The sequence below is a fragment of the Prionailurus bengalensis genome, chromosome C1 (genome assembly GCF_016509475.1).
Source record: "Prionailurus bengalensis isolate Pbe53 chromosome C1, Fcat_Pben_1.1_paternal_pri, whole genome shotgun sequence".
Taxonomy (NCBI): domain Eukaryota; kingdom Metazoa; phylum Chordata; class Mammalia; order Carnivora; family Felidae; genus Prionailurus; species Prionailurus bengalensis.
The window spans coordinates 139,604,422-139,619,805 of NC_057345.1; the positions used below are offsets into that span (position 1 = coordinate 139,604,422).

The window sequence follows — 15,384 nt, forward strand, 5'->3', positions numbered from 1 at the left end:
CCAAATAGCCAAAACAATCTTAAAAGCAAAGTTGGAGGCATCACAATTCCAGACTTCAAGTTACATTACAAGGCTGCAGTAATCAAGACAGTATGGTACTGGCACAAAAATAGACATGCATACCAATGGAATAGAAAACCCAGAAATAAACCCACAATTATATGGTCCATTAATCTTCGACAAAGGGGGAAAGAATATCCAAAGGGAAAAAGATAATGTCTTCAAAAAATGGGGGCACCTGGGTGGCTCAATTGGTTGAGCATCCAACTTCGGCTCAGGTCATGATCTCACAGTCTGTGAGTTCGAGCCCTGTGTTGGGCTCTGTGCTGACAGCTCAGAGCCTGGAGCCTGCTTCAGATTCTGTGTCTCCCTCTCTCTCTGCCCCTCCCCTGCTCATGATCTGTCTCTGTGTCAAAAATAAATAAAAACATTAAAAAAAATTAAGAAACAAACAAAAAATGGTGCTGGGAAAACTGGACAGAAACATGCAGAAGAATGAAACTGGACCACTCTCTTATACCATATGCAAAAACAGACTCAAAATCTACTAAAGACCTAAATGTGAGATCTGAAACCGTAAAAATTCTACAAGAAAGCACAGATAGTAATTTCTCTGACACTGGCCTTTAGGAACTTCTTTCTAAATAGCTCCCCCTGAGACAAGGAAAAAAAAAAAAAAAGCAAAAATAAACTATTGGGACTATATCAAAATGTAAAGCTTCTGGATGGTGAAGAAAACCAACAAAACTACAAGGCAACCTACTGAATGAGAGAAGATATCTGCAAATGACATATCTGATAAAGCGTTAGTATCCAAAATATATAAAGAGCTGATACAACCCAACACCCCAAAAACAAATAATGCAATTTACAAATGGACAGAAGACAGATATTCTCCCAAGGAAAACATACAGCTGGCCAACAAACCCACTGAAAGATGCTCAACATCACTCAGCATCAAGGAAATGCAAATCAAAACCACAAGGAGATATCATTTCACACCTGCCAGAATGGTTAGAATAAAAAACAAAAGAACAGGTGCTGGCAAGGATGTGGAGCAAAAGGAACCCTCATGCACTGTTGGTGGGAATGCAAATTGGTACAGCTACTGTGAAAGATAATATGAGGTTCCTCAAAAAGTTAAAAGAGAACTAACCTACAATCCAACAAATATACTACTGGGTATTTCCCTAAAGAATACAAAAACACTAATTCAAAGAGATACACACACCCCATGTTTATATAGCATTATTTACAACAGCCAAATTATGGAAGTAAAGTGTCCATTGATAGATGAATGGATAAAGAAGACATGGTATACACACACAATGGAATATTATTCAGCCATTAAAAAAGAATCAAATCTTGCCCTTTGCAATGACATGCATGGAGGGAGACTATAATGCTAAGTGAAATAAGTCAGAGAAAAAGACAGATACCATATGATTTCACTCATGTGGAATTGAGTTAACAAAACAAGCAAAGGGAAAGAGAGAGAAAGAGAGAGAGGCATACCATGAAAAAGACTCAAGTTTAGAGAACCAACTGATGGTTACCAGAGAGGAGGTGGTTGGGGGGATAGGTAGAATAGTTGTTGGGATAAAGGAGTGCATTTGTGATGAGCATCAGGTGGTTAAAATAAAAACTTAAAAGAGTTAAAACAAGTTTATAACATTCTTTCCATTAAATTTATTTTAAACAACTTATTATCATTTGTCTAGATCAGCTCACAATTTTTACATGATGTGTTTGTGTGATCTGAAATGATAATTTAAATGTATTAGCATATGTGTCTTCAAATAATTTTAGTTCAAATCTACATATTGCTAAAACTGACTGGTGTGTTACCTATTGTATAATTTTTTTTTAATTTTTTTAACGTTTATTTTTGAGACAGAGAGAGACAGAGCATGAACGGAGGAGGGTCAAAGAGAGAGGGAGACACAGAATCTGAAGCAGGCTCCAGGCTCTGAGCTGTCAGCACAGAGCTCGATGTGGGGCTCGAACTCACGGACCGAGAGATCATGACCTGAGCCGAAGTCGGGTGCCTAACCGACTGAGCCACCCAGGTGCCCCCCTATTGTGTAATTTTTTAACAAATTGTGTAACTGGTAAATTTTTTACTGTATACAATTTCATCTTTCCAAATATTTTAAGCTACATTATATACTAAAAATACTTAGTTGACATTATATTACACCAACCACCATAACAAAGATGGCTACCCCATTTCCACAATCTTTGTAGCTAACAATTAATTTTCCAAACATACTGGCATAGTTCATTTAGACCTGCCAGCAATCAGGGATTTTTATGCTTACCTACTATTACTGTTACCACATGCTTGTTTCTTTGTCTACAGTAATTTCTGTATAGAAAAGTATTTTCCAGGATACAATCTGTCATTTGGAACCACATGTATTTTTTCAATAAAATGTTTGAGATACAGTAAATCACACTAACTTTCTGTTATCTTTATCAGTTAACTGCAGATTGAAAATTTTTGTACTTCAAGTAGTTTGGCCAAAGAGAGTATTAAAAATATACTGTATTCTTATTAAATTAAAATTTACATTTAAAAAGTTATACTAATAAGAGTTCTTGTCTAAAATCATCTACTTTATGTCTCAGGATACTCCACACACAACAAATCACAAAAGTTAAACAATCCTCCTTGGCTCTCTGTCCTCTCAATATTGGAGTGCAATAGGAATAAGTCAAATCATAACAAAATGGAATACCAAGTATGGGATTCTTCCCCATTCCAGCAAAGTCACACTTGATAAATGACTTTAAAGCACCAGAACAGGCCTCTCTGGTTTGAGAAGCAACAACAATGGGACAAACTGTCAGCATACCACGAACAATCTGTTTTATTAAGTGATAAATACTATGACTTAATGGCTGTCGTCTTCTTTAACCTTGAATAAATAGAAAAAACTAACATGGGAGTTTATATAAAAATTATGTTACATAAAGGACATAAGCTGATGAAAAAGACTAATTAGTACTGAAAATGTGTATTTTAGAAAATAAATATTGTGAGCTGTTTAAGCCAGACTTAGATAAACACAAAACAACAGACTAAGAAGGTACATGACAAGGAGGCAGACAAGTAGGAAGGACTGTTAGAAGCTAAAATGCAGTATCACATTAGAAGAAGCAAAGTGTGGAACTGCTGGTGAAGAAAATCACACTGGTGATATGGCAGAATGCTGAGGGGGAAAAAAAAAAAGAAAGAACATGGAGAAATGACAAAGAGAAATAAGAACAAAGGCTTAAGAATTGGATATGCTAATGCTAAGAAAGGACAAGAAGAAATAAATGAGAAGAAATATCCCAAAATAAACTTATTCTTCAGTGAAAACAGACCTAAATTCATATTAAGAGGCTTTGAATAATATTAATTTTATGATCAGTGCTTAAAGATAGCCTGTGAATGATAAATGCAGGAAGACAAGAGAATGAAATAAAAGGTACAAAAGGAAATAGGAAAGAAATAAAAACTTTCTGTCATTTGCAGATGACATGATTGTAGAAAATGCCCAAATATTGACAAATTTTTGGAACAAATGATCAATTACAACAAGATTGCACGATACAAGATAAAACACAAAGTCATTTGGTTTTGTATATATCAGCAATGAGCAGGTGGAATCTGAATTAAAAATGTCATACTACTCACATTAGCACCAAAACTATTTACTTAGTATAAATCTAATGACATATGTGTAAGATCTATATGAGAAAAACCACAAAAGTCTGATGAAAGACCTAAATAAATGAAAAGATATTCCATGTTTATCAATGTGAAGATTCAATATACTTAAGAAACCAATTTTTCCATTGTGATCTACAGATTGAACACAAAATCCCACAACTGAATACAAAAATTCCAGTACTTGGAAATAAATACATAAATTCTAAAGTTAATAAAAAGGCAAAGTACCCAGAATAGCCAAAATAATACTGAAGCAGTACACAAAGTTGGAAGACTGTCAATGCCTAACTTTAAGCCTTACTATAAAGCTACAGTAATCAAGACAGGCAGAAACAGACTGACACAAATACAATCAACTGACCTTTGAAAAAGAAGCAAAGGTAATTCACTGAAGAAAAGACGGCCTTGTCAACAAACGCTGAAACAATTTAAACATTCATGTACAAGGAAAAGAAAAAAAAGAAAGAAAAAGAATTTAGACACAGACCTTACACCGTTCAAAGAAATTAACTCAAAATAAATCACCAACCCAACTGTAAAACACAACAACTATAAAAGATCCAGAAGGACACATAGGAGAAAAACCTAGAAGGCCTTGGATTTGGTGATGAAGTTTTAGATATAACACCAAAATCACAACCTATGAAAGAAATAAATGGTAAGTTGATATGGAAAAACTGCTTGCCAAGGAAACTCATAAGAGAATTAAAAGAGAAACCACAGATTTGGAGAAAGTATCTGCAAAACACATAGCTGGTATATCCAAAATATACAAAGACTTCTCAAAACATATCAATAAGAAATGAATAAACCCAATTCAAAAATGGTCAGAAAATACCTTACCAAAGATATACAGATGAAAATAAGCATATGAAAAGATACTTAATATCATACATAATTAGAAGATTGGAAATAAAAATAGCATTGGGATACTATACATACATACTAGAATGGCTAACATTAAAAACAACAATAATACCAAATGCTAATGAGGATGCATAACAAGAGAAACTCTTATTAATTGCTGGTGAAAAAAGCAAAATGGTACTGACACTTTGGAAGACAGCTTAGTACAGTCTCACAAAGCTAAACAGTCTTACCATACGATCCAACAATGTTGCTCCCAAGTATTTATCCAATTAAGTTGAAGATTATGTCCACATAAAAACCTGCATACAAGTGTTTATAAAAGCTTTATTCAGAACTACTCAAAATTGGAACTAATCAAGTTCCTTTAATAGGTGAATGGATAAACAGTGGTACATCCATACAAAGGAATATTATTAAACAATTAAAAGAAATGACCTATCAAGCCATAAAATGACATGAAGGAACCTTAAATTCATACTGGTAAGTGGAAGAAGCCAATCTTCTTAATTTTATGATTCCAACTGTGACATTCTGAAAAAGTCAAAACCATGGTGATAATAAGAAAATTAGTGCTTGCCAAGGATTGGGGGTGGGAAGACTAATAGGTAAAGTACAGGGGATTTTTAGGGTGGCAAAATTATTTTGTATGACACTGTAATGTTGGACACATGACTATGCATATGTTAAAATCCTCAGAATTGTACATCAGAAAGAGTGAACCTTCATGAAAACTATGAGACGCTAGTTAATGACAACATATTAATACTGGTTCATGAATTTCTACAAATGTACCATGCTAAGGGAAGATGTTAATAACAGGGGAAGTTGTATGTGTGTATGTGGGGGGGGGGGGGGGGGAGGGATGGTTATAACAGGGGAACTCTCTGGCACAAAAGCAGACACTCAGATCAATAGAACAGAATAGAGAACCCCGAAATGGACCCACAAACGTATGGCCAACTAATCTTTGACAAAGCAGGAAAGAATATCCAATGGAATAAAGACAGTCTCTTCAGCAAGTGGTGCTGAGGAAACTGGACAGTGACATGCAGAAGAATGAACCTGGACCACTTTCTTACACCATACACAAAAATAAACTCAAAATGGATGAAAGACCTAATCATATGACATGAAGCCATCAGAATCCTTGAGGAGAAAGCAGGCAAAAAACCTCTTTGACCTTGGCCACAGCAACTTCTCACTCAACACGTCTCCAGAGGCAAGGGAAACAGAAAGCAAAAATGAACTATTGGGACCTCATCAAAATAAAAAGCTTCTGCACAGTGAAGGAAACAAGCAGCAAAAATAAAAGCCAACCGATGGAATGGGAGAAGATATTTGCAAATGACATACTAGATAAAGGGTTAGTATCCAAAATCTATAAAGAACTTATCAACTCAACACCCAAAAAACAAATAATCCAGTGAAGAAATGGGCAAAAGACATGAATAGACACTTCTCCAAAGAAGACATCTAGATGACCAACCGACACACAAAAAAATGCTCAACTTCACTCATCATCAGGGAAATACAAATCAAAACCACAATGAGATACCACCTTACACTTGTCAGAATGGCTAACATTAACAACTCAGGCAACAACAGATGTTGGCGAGGATGCGGAGAAAGAGGATCTCTTTTGTGCTGCTGATGGGAATGCAAACTGGTGCAGTCACTCTGGAAAACAGTATGGAGGTTCCTCAAAAATTAAAAATACAACTACCCTACAACCTAGCAATTGCACTACTAGGTAATTATTCAAGGGATACAGATATGCTGTTTTGAAGGGACACATGCACCCCCATGTTTATAGTGCACTATCAACAATGGCCAAAGTATGGAAAGACTCCAAATGTCCATCGATGGATGAATGGATAAAGAAGATGTGGCATATATATACAATGGAGTATTACTCAACAATCAAAAAGAATGAAATCTTGCCATTTACAACTACATGGATGGAACTGGAGGGTATAATGCTAAGCAAAATTAGAGAAAGACAAGTATCATAGACTTCACTCATATGAGGACTTTAAGACACAGAACAGATGAACACAAGGGAAGGGAAGCAAAAATAATATAAAAAAAGGGAGGGGGACAAAACAGAAGAGACTCTTACATATGGAGAACAAACAGAGGGTTACTGGTAGGGTTGTGGGAGGGGGGATGGGCTAAATGGGTAAGGGGCATTAAGGAATCTACTCCTGAAATCATTGTCGCAGTATATGCTAACTAACTTGGATGTAAATTAAAATAAAACAAAGTAATAAATAAATAAAAATAAATAAATAAATATTGAAAAAAATAACCAGGGAACTCTCTTACATGTTTAAATTTTTTTTTGGTAAAAAATAGGTCTATTTTAGCCAATTTACTAATTAAATGAGTAAAGTTTCAATTTGTATTTAAACATCTTTACAAGTGTTTACTAACTCTACTTCCTTTTTTTTTTGAACTTTCTCCATGCTTTTAGGGACAAACTTCCAAGATGAAGTTCAGAATAAATTCAGTTGCTTGCTTGCGACCCAAGTTATATTTTTAGGCTAGACCCTTTAATATACACACCACTGAGGTACAACTTCTCTGTTGTAATGCCACTTTGTTTCAAGATGCATAGTTTATGATGGAATAATAGATCTAATGTACTGATTTCCTACATCTCATTTTCTCAGAGTATCACTAATGGAGCTCTTGAAGAATTAAAGCATTATCTAAAAATAATCTTTAAACATTTGTATGATGATGTGTTTTCCAAAGATAACAGAACAATGAAAACAGAAAAAAAAATTAACCTTTACTGAAAAAAGATCTAAATTCATATTAAGGGAGTTTATACAGTATCAGTTTTTATGACCTATGCTTATAGTCTGAAATTTTTACACTGCTAAGATAAAGAAATTCTGCAACTATCAAGTCAGGGAAAAATCACACACAAAACAAGTTAGCTGTGGTGAACATCACAGACATTCACCAAATACTTCTAGCAATCCCTTCTAGGCATCTAGGAGAAATCCACTTCTTCGCTCTCTTGAAATTAGGTATGAGCATGTGACACTCTGGCCAGGCAACTGTGAGGAGATGCAGTCTGTATCACCTCTGGGTAGGAACTGTAACAAGAATATGTGTCTGTGTTTCATCATTCTCCCTTTTCCTACATCAGCGCTTGCACTTTTATGTTTTGGAGGTGTTGCTTTCCTTAAACCTCATGAACCAACTTCTGCTAGCTTCAAACTTTTCTTCTGCAGCTTCCTCACCTCTCTCAGCCTTTGAACAACTGAACAGAATTAGGGCCTTGTTCTGGATTAGGCTTTGGCTTAAGGGAATGTGTAGGCCACTAAAACTTTCTCCGTATCAGCAATAGGGCTATTTCACTTTCTCACTACTGGTGTGTTTACTGGAGTAGCACTTTTAATTTCCTTCAAGAACTTTTCCTTTGTATTCACTGCTTGACTAGTGTAAGAGGCCTAGCCTAGCTTTCAGCTTATCTTGGTTCTGACATGCCTTCTTCACTAAATTCAATCATTTCTACCTTTTGATTTAAACTGTTTTGATTTAAAATGTGTGACTCTCCCCTTCACTTAAACACCTAGAGGCCACTGTAGTGTTATTAATTGCCTAATGTCAATATTGTTGTATCTTAGGGAATAGGAAGGCCCAAGGAGAGGGACAGAGATGGGGGAGTGGCCGCTGGGTGGAGCAGTCAGAACAAACACATCAATCCATTAAGTTTGCCATCTTATATGCACATGGTTCCTGAAACCTCAAAACAATTATAATAGTAACATCAAAGATCACTGTTTACACATCACCATGACACATATGATAATGAATATGTTTGAAATATTTTGAGAATTACCAAGATGGGACAGAGACACAAAATGAGCACATGCTGTTGGAAAAACGGCACCTACATACTTGCTCAACAAAGGGTTGCCAAAAATCTTCAATTTGTAAAATACACGGTATATGCAAAGTGCAGCAGAGCAAAGTAAAATGAGGTATGCCTGTACAAACCAATAAAAATAGGATATTTTTTCCTCTTCCCTTTTCTTCTGGACTACAGACAAATGTTACTTTTTGCTGATGCATAATAATCTATCATATGGATGGATGAACCAGCATTTATTAACTGGTATTCTCTTGATGGGCATTTATGTTGTTCCTGATCTTTCACTATCAATAAATGTTGTTGCAATGAGTAAGTGTATATACATCATTTAAAAAGTACAAATTCCTAGAATGCTGTTGCTGAGTCAAAGGGCATATGAATTCGTAATGTGGTTAGATACTGTCTTTTATTCTAGTTACGTAAATTTATACTACCAGTAGGAACATGTGTCTATTTTCCTATAAGTTCACAATTTTAGTGTTCTCAATTTTACAGGTTTTGTCATCCTGGTAGACAAAAGTGCTAATGCTTTAAATTTGTTACTTATAAGTAAGATTGAAGATGCTTATAAGTTTAAGACAGATTTGTATTTAATTTTCTGTGACCTTTCTGTGCATATCCTTTGCTCAGTGTTTCTATTGTTAATATTATTGTTAAGAATTTAAAATATTCTAATAGCTCAAAGGCATACCAATCATATGGCTCTCTTGTTAAAACTATTCCAACAGCACTGAAGTCAAACACAAAGGAAAATCATAATAAAGAAAGCAAGAATAAAAAAATAGTGGTTATATAAAATGAGCATAAGGACTGAATCAAATACAGTATAGTCAAAATGAAAAAATTATTCTAAATATAACTGTAATATAATAAATGTGAAAAAGTATTCCAAGATTAAAAAAGAAAAGAAATTACCTAGATCTGTATTCCCAACTTATATACTTCAAATACTGGAAATGGGTGAGAAGAGTAAAATACTAAAGTCCTTATTTCCTCATCTTACCTAATGTACAGTCAATATTTATTGGTTATAAAATAAGCAATATTACTTATAATTTAACTTAATATAATTTAATAATTATAATTAACTTATAATTTACATAATTTTATTTAATACATAATTTTACTTCAACACATAAAAACAACTATGTTAGTGAAAAATCTAAATTCATTGCATGGAATATAGCAGAAAAGAAATTTTACGCAGCCCAAGTACTGAAAGTTAATAGTAATATATTCAACGTAACAGCTATAATTTGTCTCATATATCGAAAAGAATGTGAAAAGACAAAATCAGAGGAAAAAGCAAGAGTATGCTTTTGAGGTAACTAAGCGAAATATGATAGAGGGAAAGTAGAAAAGAATTCTAGAAGATGGGAGTATAATGAAAAAATTACTTGAGTTAGGATTAAACAGTAAATAATCAAATAGTAGGGAGAAAAGAATGCATGGTATGAGAGTTACCCAATTTATAAACAGAATCAATGCCTACCTTACAGGGTTAGTATAAAACTGATAACAGATAAAAAGCACAAGTTAAGGTACAGAACATAGATAAAAAGCATAAGAAACATGCTCAATAAATGCTAATTTGCTGTTTCTACTGGCAATGACTAATTCTTCAAGGACAAAAGACAATGGGAAAACATCAAATGAAAATTTGTTACTGAGGAGGAAAGTAAGGTAAAAAGGATATGCTCAATTCAAATATACCACCCTAAGTTTTAAGGCTTTGTAGGTCTTCTATTATTTAAAGAAAAAAAACAAAAGAAAAATTAACAAAATAATGAAAATAAAAGATATTTCCGGTATTCGCTAGAAGAATCATCACATGTCTACAGAAGCAAGGAAATACCAGAAATCAATAGTTTTACCGTGGTCTTTCCTGATCCTCGGGGCCCAATAATGAGAACAGAGTTACTTTCTCCATGGATAGCAGTTCTTTTTAGCAGCTCAATTAAGTGTCTGAAATGACATAAATAGCCAACATTTAAAAAGGAAGCTAGAATAACTTGCTAGATAATACTTTTTAAAAGCTGAATATGAATATGCACAGAAAATAGGCATTCCCTTTTTCTCTCCCACTTGGCACTTGACTTATGCTATATATAGTCCTACACAGAAAAACACAGGAAGAGATAGTAAGTCCATACGAATCACTAGAAACTTCAAGAGGAAACCAAGTTAAGTTTGAAATATCTTGGCTTTATGATGATATGGGACAAGGGACAACAGTGGCAATTCTTGGAACTTTTCACTCCACAGCTGGCACTCGAGAATCAGGTACAAGACCTCAGAATTTGTCTCCATAATACCAGATGACAGAAACAACAAAAGATTCAAAGTTAAGGAGCTTTCCTGTTATGAAAACATTTATATCTGCTCTTGCTTTATAATATTCAGAGCTTCTGTATAAAAGCAAAATTTTTTATCTCTATAAAAATGTTAGCCATATTCAAGATAAAATCCATGTAAGGTAACGTAAAATCTATGTAGGTTTTTGAAAAACCTAAAGGGCATCTTTACGTAGAAAAAGGGATAGCTAAACTTACTTGTATTGTACTTGTACTCCAAATAAGTTACTATGTGGGCTTTGATGACAAAATCTTTCCCGTAAAACTCTTTGTACCTGATTTAAAGAAGTGAGTAAATACAAATGAAAATGTTATTCATGAAATCAAAATGACTGAGAATACACATTTATAGCAGTCAGAATTAGGTATTAATCAATTTATTTAACCCTCCATAAATAGCTTGTGTTCAAGAGTTCTGGTACCATTTTCATGAGTTGTAAAATTAGTGGGTTTTTTTTCTTTTTCTTTTTATTATCCCAAGTCCCAGAAGAAAGATGAGAATTTACTTGTGAAATCCAACAAGAGAATTACTTTAGCCACATCAGCAAATTGGAGGGCTGTTTTACTGCATGTGAATGAATGATTGCTTCACTTTGTACATAACATATCAGCCAAGGAACAAAGACACAAAAGAATCGAATAACGTAATGTCATCTAATAATGCTCATGAACCACACCTCAATCTCTAGAGACCAAACACATCTAAACTGGCTTAGTTCAAGCCCTATCCATCTACACCTATCATGACAGTCAGGATTTGAGAAAATAAAGTTTAAAAGTCTATATACTTATTGAGGACCTATTAGATTCAGAACATACTACTACTAAAGGAGCATGACCCATGCCTAAAGAAACACTGCAACTAAATTGGGAAGAAATGACATATTGAAAAAAGTAGTAATTCAGCATATAAGGAAATGCTCAATTACATGGAAGAAATTGTGTTCATCTACACCTATAAAATGAAGAATCACTGGAATGAATTAAGAAAAAAAATCTTTTAAGGACCTAAATTTTGAGTTTGCCTTAGAAAAAAGGGCTTAGACTGGGCTTTAAAAAATTATGTCAGACAATATAGCATAATTTTTTAAAATATAGACCATTAAAGGCATTCCGTTTCTGAATCTGCTGCTACTACAGAGGTCTTTCAGGGACAAAAGTCTTAAGAGGCTATTTCAGATTTGGTCCCATCATCAGAAGAAAGAAGCTTCCAAGATTATTTGCTTCTCCCACACTGACAACATTGGACCGATCCTTCATGTACCAAAAAGATAAATCTGAGTCCTGTTTACATGTACCAGAGGCTAAGCAAAGCAAATTATTCAGTAGAGATAAAATAATCCATATTATCATTGTATAAGAAGGGGAAAGAATAAGGAGTGATGCCAGAAGTCAACTACATGGATTTTAAAGTTAGCCTTTTCTAAATGTTAATTTTTTTAATATACAAAATTGAAACAATGAAACAGTTTTCTGGCAGGTCTGTTCTCAAGATTAAATAAGGCAGTCATCTGTAACATAACACAGGTATTGTATAGGTAACAGCTGATACCTATAAAACACTTAAATGAGCATCTACAGAGACTCAACTAAACATAATGCTTATTTCTCTACTTACGTATGATCATTAGAAATCAAAAGATAAACCTCACTTTTTTTTTCTTTCTCAAACTTCATTAAAGTCTAATAGAAAGGCAAGAACTATGTATAACATCTAAGGGGTAAAGTGAAGTGAAGCTGTAGTGAACAGTGAAAGGTTCAAAAATCTCAAGTGATCTGAGATGAAGGTTAAATAGGTGTATACATGTACAGAAATTGAACTGTATGTAGATTTGTGCACTTTACTAGGATATGTAAATTATACTTCAGCTAAAAACTTTCTTTGAAACAGAGTTAAACATTTTCCTTCCAAAAAGAAAGTAAGGTCTTATATGAAGGGATGCCAATAACTTACATTTAGTTTTTATTAGAAAAACACACAGTTCTGGTCAAGCCAGATAAATAGAAATACCAGAGCAGTTATTATACCCACTCCCTACTATATTCCTTAAGGGAGACACACATACATGTACACTCACCATTGGAATACAGTATGCACTTAATATTAAATTTTTATGATAAAAACACCCAACATACCAGGAAAAAAGACAGCATCCTCAATCTGATTAAGGGCACCTACAAAAACTATAGCTAACATCATATCAATTGTGAAAGACTGAATGTATTTCCCAAATATAAAAAATGAAACAAGAATGTTCTTTTCACTTTTACTCAATATTGCACTGAAAGTTCTAGTTGGGGCTATTAGACAATAAAAAAAAATTAAAGTCAACCAGACTGAAAAGGAAGAAGTAAAACTATATTTGCAGATGACATGATCTTATATATTAAAAAACTAAAGAATACACTAAAAACTATTAGAACTAATAAGTCTGGCAAGGCTACAGGAAACAAGAGTAATATACAAAAATCAATTTCACTTAGATACACTAACAATGAACAAGTAAAAAAAATTAAGAAAAAAACTCCCATTTATAACAGCATCACAAGAAGTAAAAGAGGAATAAATTTAATAAAGAAGTACAAAACTCTGAAGATTACATTAAAGTAGATGGAAATCAGAAGACATTTGGGAAGGCAGAAGTCAAGTTAGCACTCCAACTATCCAAAGACTTAGAAAGAATAAATAAATGTAGTGTAAGACATTCTACCCTTTTGAATGGAAAGGGAGTTATGTTCTCCCTTCACGTTAAAGGGAGAATTCCAGTTAAGAAGATGACAATTCTCTGATCAGCGTTGCATGTTAAGAGACCTTAGGATTAATGAAAATACTAACCTGTGAAAGGAGCTCTGCATGTATTAAGTTGTTACTCTTTGATTTACGACTGCTCATTTCAACAAACTGAAATCCTTAAAAAAAAATAAATTAGCATGAATACAAAACATTACTGGCTTGAAAAGATTATTTAAGAATTTACTATCATAGAATCAAAATAAACACAAGTTTTAAAACATGAAAACATGAAAATGTCCAATTTCTCAAACTTCAAAAAATTTGGGCTAAACCTAGTGTGATAACCATTTCACAGTATATGTAAATCAAACCATCATGCTATACACTTCAAACTCATACCTTAATGTATGTCAATTTTTTCTTTCTTACAGACAACTACTCCATTTTTCTTCAATCTACTATTCACATCCCTTCCTTAACTTTTTTTTTTTTTAATTATGCGCTTCCTTCATACAGAATGTTTCCCTCCCCATCCATCCCACAGGATCATCACATTCCACAAAACCTTTGCTTTCTTGCTCCATTCACCAACCATACACAATCATTAGAGAGTAGGTAAAATGCATCTTCTCTGAACATCCATAATTGCCTGTATTTCTCTTTACCCATAATCAAATTCATTAAAAAAGATTTCCACTTAATTGCCAGTATCCCCAAACTTTTAACTTTTGGTTAAAAGATCTAATTTTCTTCACATTGACTTCCAATAGCAATCCTTTACTAGTCTGGTAATAAGAACTTAAGCAGTGTTTACTTATATACCAGGAACTGTTATAAGTGCTTCGTATATACCTCATTTAATAACTCATTAACTCATATTTTTAATTTCACATACTGACAATTAGATGCCAACCCCTGGAATGCTGTTTTATGCTTCCCTGGAAAACATCTGAGAAAGGCTATGACAGATAAATAGCAAGAAAATCTGTCTTCCTTTTATTGTATAAGCTATGTAGCCAGGGCCTAAACTCTGGCTTCTGGTGCCAAGCTCCCAAACTGGAAACTCAAAAACAGAGCCATCAACTGCTGTCTTAAACTTTAAGAATATTTTTTCTTAGGAGAAAATTATGCCCCTAGAAGGCACCTAATCCCTAAAAGGCACCTTCTATCAGCCTAATGTCTATGCAAGGCACCTTGTTTGAGCATCTTTACATTAATTATTTTTACTTGATTCTACTTACTTTATTATTTTTTCCCTTAAATCAGAGTTGTATCTGGGGTTTAGAAAACCCTTTCAGCAAAATGAAATGACAGCCTCACTGTGGTTTAAGATACTCTTGACTATGAAAAAGATCTGTAAGTCAACATCCGAACTCACAAAAAAACATGAAATAATTGCCTACTAGAAAATGAGGACTGAATTTTTAAAAAGTGGGGGAGAGCTTTTACAACATGCTTTTGTTTTTAGGGCTATAATAGCTATTTCAAACTATCACTGAATTAAAAAATATTTTCCCCATTTCATGGATTAAGAAAACAATGCTCATGAAAGCTAAGTAAAATGTCTGAGGTCATAGGTAGGTGTCTAATCTGCCTCCTTGCATCAAATATAATTCAAGTAAACCATTAAAAGCATGCATTTGTCTTCTTTTGGGGATCATTCATGAAAGAAACGCACACAGTACTTCAGTGCCTACCTTGCTGTAAATTAAATCTTAGTCAAAAGATTAATTTTAATACATTTTGCCCCTCCAAATAATAGTCAAATCTGCACTCCATAACAAAGAATATTTTAAAAAACAATTCTAATTTAATA

At 33.7% G+C, this 15,384-nt stretch overlaps 1 protein-coding gene across 10 annotated transcripts in view; it reads right to left on the reverse strand.

Annotated features, from left to right (window-relative positions):
* Positions 1–15,384, reverse strand: part of ORC4 (origin recognition complex subunit 4) — a 79,849-nt gene that overhangs the window by 28,896 nt on the left and 35,569 nt on the right. For 5 of the 10 annotated variants that reach the window (XM_043576642.1, XM_043576644.1, XM_043576650.1 and 2 more), the window contains 3 exons: positions 13,671–13,744; positions 11,033–11,109; positions 10,355–10,445 (listed from right to left, as the gene is read on the reverse strand). The exons of 1 other annotated variant lie outside the window; for it this stretch is intronic. In XM_043576642.1, coding sequence (XP_043432577.1) covers positions 10,355–10,445; positions 11,033–11,109; positions 13,671–13,727 — 225 coding nt within the window. In that variant the 5' untranslated portion in view covers positions 13,728–13,744. Of the gene's footprint in view, positions 1–10,354; positions 10,446–11,032; positions 11,110–13,545; positions 13,614–13,670; positions 13,745–15,384 lie in introns of those variants that run through there. 4 more of the 10 variants (XM_043576646.1, XM_043576647.1, XM_043576648.1 and 1 more) reach the window with 3 other exon arrangements.